Raw genomic sequence first — 12,815 nt, forward strand, 5'->3', positions numbered from 1 at the left:
TACAAATATAGAATGAAAATGCAAGGAATAAATTAATCGAGCAACATGCATCTAAAATGAAGATTATGCCTTTGCCGAAATTACCTGGAAACTTTCTCCTCCACAGGACTGCTAGGTATAAGATTCTGTGCCGCCAACTTCTGCGTGAGATCCTTGACGGTACCTTCCCTCTTAAGCTGTAGAACCACTCGACGATCCCCATCTTCGTCAGTGTGATTATTCTCGTCGTACTCGACACCTTCGTTGGGACTTTTGCCATACCATGGTTTCTTCTCCTCCGAATCGAGCTTGTTCGCCGCATTCATCAAGGGTGTCAGGTCCTTCCTGCTGTTCGTTCTAGACAACTTGTTCGAGGGAGAATCAGCGTTCCTTTCATACGAGGTACCGTTCGTGTATCGCGGACTGTTCGATGCGAATTGACCTTTAATAGCACACACGATAGAAAGTACTTATTACAATATTAAAATAATATCTCCTTGTACATCTAATTTTGAAAAAACAATGCACGCATCTACATATCATATCTATGTATAATAAGAATTCAAATATGTTTCATTAAATTGGTCTGATAATTTTGAGATAAAAACTTGATTCAAGCAGCGCGAATACGTTTCACAAGAAATTCCCCGCAATTTTATTTTCTAATATATTTACTTTTAAATCGTTTATCTATGTGAATAAATATGTAAAATATGAAATTAAACAAGATTTCTTTCTTCTGTGAGAACGAAAAACATATTATCAATAATAATCGGACACTTAAATGGGAAAATAAGAAAACGATAGCAGAAATATAGCAATTAAATGCTCCATAAATACTCACTTTCTTGATCATCGGTATGACCAAGCGAAGCTCTCATATTTGCGGTAGCTTCTTGTTGCTCTCTAATAAAGCTCCTCTGTCTCTCCGCGCGTTCTCTTCGTCGTCTCAGCGCTGGTGTAACACCAACATCCACTAAAATACGCGATACAATTTTCCATTTTTCATTAAAACAAATCGTATATATACATCTTAATATATATTTAAAAAATCAAATTGGCTTTTTATTATGAATTAAATATAAAAGCAAATTTCTTCAAAATTTAAATTAAATTTAAATTAAATTTTACTTTTCCGCCATTTTTATTGAATAAAAATTGCAGAAATAATATAGTTTATCATAGTAATATAAATGTATAATACATTACTTAAAAGTATAGTCAAATAAAAAAAAAAAAAAAACAATAACATGTACGCGTTCTTCGTAAAAAGATAAATCGCAAGATATTTAACTTATGATATTATATTCGGCCTGGCGTATATTTGATATCTTCAGAAATCTAATGGAACATTTATGCTGACCGCGTATCGCGTCTCCGATGAAATGCGCAAGGGAACTGAAAACCGCAAGATCTCGGTACGCAATTCGCCGATGCGGGAATCATACCCCGTGGGCGTCCAAGTTCGTATTCATCGTGCAATTGAATTGCTAACGAATCAATTTACAATGTACGCGCCAATTGAGATCGTTTGAAGAATTTGGAAAATTATAATCTCTGGATTTTAATATATATTACTTATATTGTATAATTTCAATCTCCGCTGTTATTATAATTTATAATAATTTGTAAAGCATTATTTAAAAAAGCAAAAAGATATTGATTTTACATGTATAACCTTTGTCAGAAAAATCTTTAAATCGACTTTATTATATACATATAAAGCAAAAACACATTTCTGCAGCCAATTTTCGCAGGAGTGTAAAGTAAGTTTATTTCATCATTTTATGTAAACTAAAAATTTTGACATATACAAACTTGCATTATTATTCACTGCGACGATGCCCGGTTAGACTATATAAAGCCAGTAATTTAACCATAACAATAAACAAACAAAAAGTAAACAAAGTTTTTTATGAGGCTTATAACCGAGTTCAGACCTAAAAAAGTTCAAAATTTGCGCAATAGAATATATTTACTTTATTCGTGCAAAAGGAAATAAATGCATTAAATAGTTTATCTACAATAAATTTAATCACAAAACTTTCTCTCCTCTTCCTCCTCTCTCTCTCTCTCTCTCTCTCTCTCTCTCTCTCTCTCTCCCCCTCTTTCTCTTTCTTTCGCAGATAAATATATTGTATTTATATAAGTAGTATATACTTATACGTATAGTTATAACAGAAAAGAGAGAGGGAGAAAGCAGACAGAGAAAGAATTACCTTTATTCTCTTTATAACTGCCGTTGAGCTGAACTTCACCCAGATGACCGTGGGAACTTTGAGAGCTACTTGATTCGTCGTCATCGTCTGGTAAATTGGAGTTCAAGGTGTTGTTCAATGAGCTCACACCCAGAGAATGATTAAGCCGTGGACTTAGACGTGCATTCAAGGACATCGACAAAGGCGAATTACCTGTCGAATGCCTCCGAGATTTTCGTCGTTCGTGAGAATCCACTAAAGACTTTCGGTTCCGTAAAGTCTTTCTGTGAAATCAATGTAGAATATTGTTTTTATCAAATTTCTCATAAAATAGAATATAATATCCCCCCCCCCCCCCAATATAGAGAATGTTCTATCTGATTTATTTTCGATTACACATTTTTTCACAACTTTCCTTCGCGTTAAAAATTTCATCAATACAATATATGTTCTTCTTAAATATCGAATTTTGATTTTTAGATTTGTGAAAAGTCTTAAATTGAAGTTCTGTCAAAATAATATCATTTTAAATCAAATAATATATTTTATTCATTCTCGTCCAAAATTGTAATTTTCTATTAAATATCATTAAATAAAAATAATACGCATTATTCTAAAATTTATTTATAATATATATGTTTCAAAAAAATTGTGCAGCTTCTCTTGAGTGTATAGTCTTCTGTTATAACATAATTATCTTTACTATATTCTTCAAAGAATTATATGTATAATATCTAATATTCATTTATATACGAATCGAGAAACATAAATTTTAGATATAAAGTTATCTATGAATCATATTATATGTTGAACCTATAATATTATTGTACTTACCTTATATTGTCATCTAATTGACGTATCGGCGAACCTCTGTCGCCGTCTTCGTGATGCAGCACTGCCTCATAAATTTGAAACTGCCTGAGCAAATCGAGATCCGTGCCCTGCTTCGACATGTACCTTTGAATGACGCCCTCCATACCTTGCTCCTCGAGGCAGTCTACTTGATCATAATAAGTGTCCTGATCGGGAATGCCGTTCAAGCACTTGTTGATCAATGTCGTCGCGTATATAAGCAACTCCGTATCGGCGGCATCATAATCCTTCAGGAGTTTCATCACGTTAATCCACGGCACCACGCCCCTGGCCTGATCCACCGCCCTGACAGCCCTGACCAACAGCAGACTGTTTGTTTCCACGTATTCCACAAATACAAGCAGCAGCTTCAACGCTGTCTTCACCACCAGCCGAAAACGACTTGCAATTAACGTATACAGCCATTCCACCGTCTGTCCATGTTCCATCACCCCGTTCATGCCGTCGACATACAGCATCACCTGGCCAAGTGCTGCATAAATGCAAACGAGTTGCGAGATTAAACACGAAGGGTTAAATTGTTATAGATAATTCATGTATGAAGAGAAACATGCCTTTAACCATTGTCCGTAAATATAGCTCCCTAATGTGGAATATATATATATATATATATATATATATATATATTCTCGATATCTCGAATATTTTGAGCTTTTACGTTGTTTGGATAGCTACAAAATCCATATTATATATATATATATATATATATATATATATATATATATAATTGTAATATTAGAAAATAAGATCTTTCTCAGCTATATTTCAATCTATTTTAAATATTTTTCGCATTAATCAACGTTTTTTTTATTTCAGATTTTACAACTGTAGATATTGTATCATATAGTCATTTATTTCGCCTTTTAATTCGCTCTGTGGTATTTTGCTATTTTTACTGGAATGCAAAAATATAAATAAAAGAGGAGAATCGATACAAAGATCTCTGCGAATGCAGATATGGGAAGGAAAAATAAAAATACGACCATCGTTGTAGCGGAACGAAATCCATCAATCTCGGAACGAATCGAAACGATGCTGTCTATATATTTTTGCTCTATGCCGCCTCGTTGTTTACAAAACTGATTTCCGGCTCGTCCCCGGGCCGTAGGTAGGTGCGACTGGAATTTAACGTGTAAATTCCGTCAATCATAGTTTTACTCGGGTTTTATTCCACGTGAAATTACGTGATCAAAAACGTGCTTGCGCGCACACGCTGCCGCTTAAAACTCGCATGTTCCAACAAAAGCCCCGTTTGCTGTACTCTAAATAAATTACAACACGCTTGGCATGTAAAATGCGCGAAAAATATGAGGAAAAGCTGTTACGAACACTCATGCTTTGTAGGTAGAATCCGTTTCAACGAAAATTAATTAGAAGCAGCGAGAGAGAAAAAAAATAAGGATCAATTCATGAATAATAATTATAATGAACAATATGCGCAAAACTGAAAAACAAAAAATCTATGTCATTTATGCAATTCAAATTGATTTTACCGTAACAAAATCCTAAATAAAGTAAACCAATTATGTGAGCATTTGTCGAATCAAATTTATAAGTTATTGTCGTAACGTATTGTCCCAAATTCAATTCAACTAAATCGATTTTGTTTGCGAGAATTCTAACAATGTTTAATTCAGGTCAAAATCATGTTATACAAATCATATTACATAAATTGACGTCAGAAATAATATTGATCAACAATCAATAAAATTTTTTTTCACTTTTATATCCTCATGTATGCGTTTTAATCAATATCTAACTAACGAAAATTTAACTCTGCATAATGCAGTTGAGCAAGACAAGTTCGATAAAGATAAGATATATATATATATATTACATGGAACATATATACAGGCTATATGTTCACATATATATATATATATATATATATATATATATATATATATATATATATATCTAATAGAATATCATCAAAATTCTGGTATTCGCACAATCATGCGAATCGCATCAACGACACATTCGTGCCGGCAATGACAATGACGATAAAACGATTTAAGCACGTTTCACCGACACAAACATTAATCCAGTTGTTATCATTACACGAGAATCATAAATTATGACACAGAAAATCTAATTAAAAAATTAGATATAGATTGCAATCAGCGCATATCGGACGTATACTATATATACTCTATTACATATTATATTATAAAGATCTTCAAATGGATCGCCAAATTTAACACATAGTGTCATTTATAATCATGCCGCGACTAATCGAAGAATTTATTATAAAATAAAAAATTATGAATTATAAATAAATGGTTATAATTATTAATTATCAAATTATGCCTGAATATGCATACGATGAATCAGTTTTCTTTCTAAAAAAAAAAAATCCAAAATCATGTTCGCGATTTTAAAATCTTTCTTTATTACATTTTCTACTTAATCTTCCAATTCTCCATTATAGGTACTTTGAGTCTCTTCACACTCTCAGAAAGGATTTCTGATAACGAGATAAAAAATATTCTTGACATATTTAATCGTATCACAACCTTATGCGGTATGAAAATAAAACAATTTTAAAATTAAATCAATAATTCCTTTTCTTCTCTCTCGAATTAAATAAGATTGTCTTACTCTATCTTGAGACGAGAGTAACATATACAAATCTAAGCTTATATATTCTTGCATTTAGAATAACTTGATATTAGCGCCACAATAGTCGGCGCGAAACCGATACGCGGTGGCGTTACTAGGCATTTTATTCTAGATTTAAGAATTTTCCATTTAAGATTAAAATATTCCTTTTTCAATAATAAATATCGATTGTCGCTATATCGATCCTATTTTATGATAGATTGAAGAGTAATAGCGTTAGATACGGAAATCTTTTCTGTGGGTGCATCTTCACGATGTATTTACACCGACACGACGAATACGTCATATAATGTAGAATTAACGTGTTCGCTTACATGTCGGGCCGACAGTTTACGGAGCACTTGAACACGGTGCCCGGGATGCTGCACTCAAAAGGCGCGATCAAAAGACGCTATTCATAATTCGCGACGCATCTCGCGATTTGACAAGTAGTCACGAGCCACACCGTGGCTCCCACGTGTCGGCGCTTTCGTAAACGCGCCGCGTTAACACTTACACGCAATATCGCCTCCCCTCGTCGGGTCTTTTAGACGGTAATATCATCGTCGTCGCGTCTTTCTCGGAAAAGCAAAGACGAGGACCAAGTTGATGCGCCACGCTCGTTAAACGCTGGCTGCATTATTCGCCGCTATTATCTTATCGTTACTCGTGAGATTGCGAGACGGAGTCTATACCCGCGTCTACCACGAAATCTCGACGTGCATACGCCGACAAGGTCGCATGGTTCCCTTAATTTAATTTACGAGGCCGTTTACAGTACGACTTTCCCGCCGACTAATTGGATGCACCGTCTTTATTATGCGGAAGCTACAGAATAATTATCTTTCGCGTTGTTATCGAATTATCCGTAGTGACAAGCTCTATCGCAAGTCACTTACAAGTTAGACAAGTTTTTGAAAATTTGCACGAATTGATAAAAATATCTAACCAAACTTCTATTCTATTAATAAAATGCTTTTGTATCATCCAAGATATGTAATTAAAGACAAATCAAATGTCAAGTAATTATGAGAAAATATTAATATAATTATTGTCTAACTTTTTCAACTATTAAATTAAGCAACAAGTAGTCAGACACATCTTGAATCAAGAACAATAGAAGAAAAAAAATTGTCTTCGAGTAGAGAGCTGAACGCGTACATTTGTTCTTCAATATCTCTTTTATTCAAGAAAGAATATACGCATATTTTTTAAAAACATTTTTTATATACTTGGCCGTTAAAACTTTAAATTTCAAAAATAAAAATATTCTTTTTTATATATACTGCTATTTTTTAAATTATTCCGATCTTATGCTTTCACACAGAAAAGTTCCAGTTCGATTTTAAGTAAATAAACATTTCAATAAAAGAATAATTTAAGCGAGAAAGATGTAGGACTTCTCTTTATCGAATCAGAAGTAGGCATTAGAAAAGTGCAGCTATTCTCCAATTTTATGATTAATGGATAAAGTAACTCACCTCGTAAAATGTAATTTTGATAATTTTGATCAGCTTCACTGCTAACTTTGATAAGACAGGCAAGTCCGTCATTTTGCACGAACTCGTGCACGAGATCCTTGTCCTCCTGGAAAATTGAAATTCGCCATAAGGCTTGATTATAACTTAATGTGGCGACAATATAAATCTATGTTGACGTACTAAATAAGAACAGTTTGCGGAAGTATTTTCCTAAAGATCTGAATGCATTATTGCAGCTAAACATGTTTCTTAATTGTATCAGAACAGAAAGCTTTTAGCCTGCACAACTTGGTAAATTATTGCATTACATTTTAATTAATACATCTGCGTTGCGCGTGTAACTACTTTACATCAAAGTGAAGCGTGAGATAAAATTAATGAAAACAAGAATAATTAAAAGTCTTAAATTTTCATTCATATTTATAGAATATTTCAGAAACAATCTTTGTCTTTTTTTTTTTTTCGATCAACTAAAATTCTCGACTATAATCCTTTCAGACATACCTGAATTTTTTTTATTCTACTTTTCTTAACGCGAACAAGCTTTTCAACAAATTGAGATGTAGGGAATAAACATCTATCCGGAAGAATAACTTAACGCGGCTGCGCGCGCTGATATCCGATCCTGACGGCGGCGTGATTTACCTCTACATTGCCACCTAAGCCCAACCCGTCCCGTCGCAACCGACGTTAAATGGAATTAGTTATGCCGCTCCGGGCGCAAAGTCGCGGGCATAATGGAAAATCTACGAAGTTTGATTAAACCCCCTCGTTTCTCCGAGGGCGCCGCGATGCCGGCGCCGTGGCTCGTTCGCGATCTCGTCGCCAACTTCTATAGTTCGCGTATATATACTTCGGTATATCCCTATGTTTCCCCTCGCCTGCTCAGCTCTACCAATTCTGAGATGGCGGAAGTTTACACGGGACTTAGGCACGACGGTAGATTCGATTAGCTCGGCGGATTAAGAAGCGAAATTGAACTCGTACCGATGCATTTCCTCGATTCCACGTGGCGCGATAGAAACTTGAAATCCGCCGAAAGGAGAATAAGAAAGGGCACACATTCGCGTTCGGAATTCGATGCCTCGTGAAAATAATCACGAAATATATTCATATACGATGTCTCGCGACTGGATTAGATATCGGGTGAACGTGCAATTGATTTTCGCGACGGTAAATTCGATTAGCTGTACGGATTAACGATGGAGGGTGTGCAAGAATACGAGAGATACGTGGAATTCGCGATAGCAATAATCGGAAAGGGGATAGGATCATTAAACGCGTGCAAGATTTAATTAACTCGTCCGATAGCACAAAATTAGTTTGGAATTTCTAATAATCTTGACCTTTGAAATTGCAGATGACAAAAGGAACACGGTTGATAGACAACAATCGTGGATAAACGAGTCATTTAATATATAAGTTAAATCTTAGGAAGTTATAAATTTTAATACATCCCGGGAAAAAAAGGAAAAAGATAGCAACGCATTTCAACTGACATGTTATTCGAAAAACTGTAATACAATCTTCCTCTTGACAAAAGGAATAATATTATCAGGCGGAAGAAAACTGCTCGCGCAGAAAGTGAAACACCGTTACGGGATAACAAAAGGAAAATGATTATTTGATAGAGAACTATGGTTTCCCGCGAGTACAGCAAACTCTTATGTGTTTTCAGGTACTTAAAAATTTAATAACGGTATAATTCTCAGTAGAAGAATAGAGAATCTCTAAGATTTTGAATTAGTTCAATCGTCTTCTCTTATTTTACATTTTCTAATATTTTTCTAATAAAATATTTTTTGCAGTTTAGAAAGTAAAGTAAATATTAATTGAATATGTATACGTAAGAAGCGCACAATCGCACATATTTTCTCCTTTATTTTATAATTATCATTGCGCTTTAATTCAAGATGAAGCAACTTGTTTTTATTTGTGAATAGTTCACCGAAATAAATATTATGATATAAAATCGCCAAATATTTGATCGAAATTTTCATTCTTGGCTATGTCAAGTTTCTCGGAAGAGAAGAAAAGTTCGTGCGTCTTCGACGAAGAGGAGGGGGGAAAAGATGCATTCGCTCTCGACTCGCCATGCAAATATTTACTCGTCGGACAAGTAGTTTCGCGGATGTAAAAATATCCTCCGCTAGACTTGGTCACGCGCCCCGCCACTCATCCATCCTCCTTATCCATCCAACTCCACCGTACACCGTGGCATTCTCTCGCCCCGCTCGCTCTATTCGCATCGCGAATTGTAAACCCACCTGAAAAATCTGCTTGAGGGAGAAGAGAGCCCGTCGCAGCTCGCGGCCCTCGCTGTTCAGCAATTTTTCTGCAACAGACAAGCAACACGCAACCATTTATTATAATAATACCACACTCGCATGCATTGTTGCGCGCGCGTCCAGGTCCGATGGATGGGAGGCCTCTTTCTGCGAGGGTCCCCATTTTCAGATCACGGTACTTAAAGCGCGCCAGTAATGAAGAGGCCGTGTTTACGACAACGGCCTTCTCCATCGGGATCATTCCATGAGATTGCGCAAGCAAGCGCACTGCTAATTTCATATAAATTGCCGTTTCAGATTATTGAATCCATCCCTCGGGCGAGATCAAGAATCTTCGTCGTCAGACGAATTATTTTAGTATCGCCAAACGAAAACCATAGAGTTAATGAAGCGCGATATTAATAATACACCGTAATAGGGAAAATATAAAAATTAATGAAACAGCCGCGCGAATAAGTGATATAATTATTGCAAATTCGCCAAAAGTTATTTATGTTAAAAATTTTCAATTTTATGCGCGTATGAGTTCGTGTATATGTATTCGAATAAAGTATCATTTTAAAATATGACATAAAACAAAGTTTAGAGAGAATTCTGCGTAAAATATATTTTTAATTAGTGTTTTTGGATAAAATTTTGGAATTATTATGTTTTTTTCCATCATATTAGATGAATTTTTATCTATTAACAATTTCTCACGCTAAAATTGTTATTTCATAAACATAATTTTTAATTAACACCCGTAGAAATTTTTCTCAAATAGCAAGACAAAAATATTTTACAATAATTTTTGGCAATTTATCTATAATGAGCTATTGATAATAAATCGCGCGAGTATGCATATATTCAATACATCGCAAAGCCATATTTAACATATTCGAATTCATGATGATCCCATTGTGAACATTATTTACAATTTGATATCTTTTCTTCCCTCTTTCGAATTTATCTGGCGTATTTATCAAACAAACGTCGAGCATCCTGCAATTAAACACGGCACCAGTAATTAAATCCAATGAATTTTTCGCAACGAAATGTCTGTTTTTCTCTTTCGTCATCCGGTGCGCGATCCTCTTCCAATCATAGATTCACGATTCACCGTATTACTAATAATTGAATTCCATTTCATCAGTGGTGCGGCAGAGTAAATTCAATTTGCCGGCCGCGCTGGCGTTTCCTGACTCTCTCCCGCGAAATATCGCGAGTAGTTCGTCAGGACGGTGAAAAAAGGAAGGAATCCTAGCGGAACACGTTATCGTGCGAAAGGGTGGTAACGCCAATTCACCGTGAATATATGCGACGGGAAATTTTCCGGAAACAAGACGAAGCGCGATGAAAAGAAAAAATCGGACGTATTGGGGTACAACGTATTAGAACGTGTAGAAAGTGTAATAGTTTCCGCCTTTGATAAGCGCGCAATTCATTTGTCATCGGCTTCATATTTTATGTATGGTACATACCCATACATCAGGAAATATTAAAAATATAAATATAGCTATCTCTAATTACGCGATATATCCCATCATGTTTTTTATTGTTAGTTCTTCTATTTTCGTTAGAATCAGATTTTTGAAGTTTCGTTCAAAATTGATCAATTTCGACTACAAAACTTAGTTTATCGTTTCAAGATTTTTTAATTTTTCAACACTCGTTATATCGATAGCATACAATGCAAAGTTTAATACTAACTTCAAAATATAAAGATACTTTTTGTTTGCAATTTTTTATGTAATCGTGTCTTTTTTGTTCTCCAGTTAGAGTCACGGTTCGCGGCGTGGCAAACCCAATTCGCGATTTCTTTCGTGGAAAAGGAGGCCCGCATAATCCACGACTATCACGCGATCTTCAAATGCATAATGCATGCAGGTGAGGGATGACCGAAGAAGAAGAGCGATGGGAAGAACGAGCGAAAAGGAGAAAGAAGATAGATATGCAAGCGGAGGTAATTAGGAGTTCGCTGCAGGGTACGCGGAGGAGTTGAGGAGAAGGACGACAGCGAGGAAGAGAGAAGGAGCGACGCGTCTTCTAAGAATAGCGGTCCCAAGGCCCCTGGGGCCCTTGGTCCCTCCGTAATCAGTGACCATATAAGCAAAAGTCCCTGTCTCCTTCCTCGACTCTTTTTGTCCTTGTGTCTCTCTGTCTCCGCGTAGTATCTTCTTTTCGTTGCTAAGCAACTTTGCCAACTGCGCCGTAATGCATCATTGTCACTCATAGATCTTGTTTCATTTAATTTTCACTCGGATCAATGACAGTTTTCAGCATTAAATGACTGCTTACGCAATTTACGTTACCGTAAATGATCTACTACTGACCTATATCCAAAGAGAAAAAATAGAGGGAGAACAGCTTTTATTGCTTCTGACAAGACGTTAATATTCTACGAATTTCAAGTGTGTATATACATTAGTATACTAGATTTCTTCAAAAATGTGTAAATGTCCCTTTGATGATTACAGAATCTTGGAAATAATTTAATAACAATATTTTAATATCATAAAAAGCAAAAAGTTAATCGACCACTGAAGATTCAGGGTGTATTCTCAAAACAGATTTATAAAAAGAAAGAATATATTATATATATATTTCCAAAAGCTTTTGACTAAATGTTTATATCTTTGGAAAACCCAATATATATTCGCAAATATCTAACATCATAGTGATCTAAATTAGTTTCATTCTCCTAAATTTAAAATGCTATTATTTGGTATTATTAGATTAATTGGATCAATTGAAAATGTACAAAAACATAACAATAATATATTTATTTTGTGACAGATGTGTAATGTGATAAGATGTTACATCACGACATTTTGTGGGATATAATAATAGTGCATTAGCACTTTTATCTAGAATTATCAACGTTGTGTATGTAATGGGTGATGCCAATTGGCACATAATGTTACTCTAATGTAAGAACAGTGAGAATAACTAAATAAAGAGCGCATGAAAAAAATAAAAATATCAAAGATGATTAAACTAAAAACTACAAATCTAATATATATCCTGTAATTTATCATATTTTCTGTGATATATTTCCGTATCGCAAAAAAAAAAAAATTATTTGTATAAAAAAAAAGTTTTACTAATCATTATTCGCCTAGATTAACTTTGAAAATCTGATATACGAGTTGAAACTGCAACATATATTATCCAGTATATAACAATAAAAATTATTGAATGGATTTTGCTAAGTTTAATGTTTACCTAAATTGCCATCGTAAATATGTAATAATAAAAAAATTTTATTTTTTCATGAAATTATATTATAAAACAAAAATCATTATAGAATTCTAATCCAAAGAATTATAATTCCAATAAATTCAGGCTGAAAACCATAAACTAAGGACTAGTCCGCTAAGAATTTAAGAAATTCATGAAAATTTTATGATGATACA

At 34.5% G+C, this 12,815-nt stretch overlaps 1 protein-coding gene across 4 annotated transcripts in view; it reads right to left on the reverse strand.

Moving 5' to 3' along the window:
* Fhos (Formin homology 2 domain containing) overlaps nt 1-12,815 on the reverse strand; it is a 133,881-nt gene that overhangs the window by 26,086 nt on the left and 94,980 nt on the right. For all 4 annotated transcript variants that reach the window (XM_070311411.1, XM_070311408.1, XM_070311410.1 and 1 more), the window contains 6 exons: nt 9,400-9,467; nt 7,133-7,238; nt 3,012-3,522; nt 2,199-2,461; nt 824-955; nt 85-421 (listed from right to left, as the gene is read on the reverse strand). In XM_070311411.1, coding sequence (XP_070167512.1) covers nt 85-421; nt 824-955; nt 2,199-2,461; nt 3,012-3,522; nt 7,133-7,238; nt 9,400-9,467 — 1,417 coding nt within the window. The remainder of the gene's footprint in view (nt 1-84; nt 422-823; nt 956-2,198; nt 2,462-3,011; nt 3,523-7,132; nt 7,239-9,399; nt 9,468-12,815) is intronic.

This window comes from Polyergus mexicanus, unplaced genomic scaffold (assembly GCF_030449975.1).
Source record: "Polyergus mexicanus isolate NDT 795.1 unplaced genomic scaffold, iyPolMexi1.0 SCAF_19, whole genome shotgun sequence".
Classification (NCBI taxonomy): domain Eukaryota; kingdom Metazoa; phylum Arthropoda; class Insecta; order Hymenoptera; family Formicidae; genus Polyergus; species Polyergus mexicanus.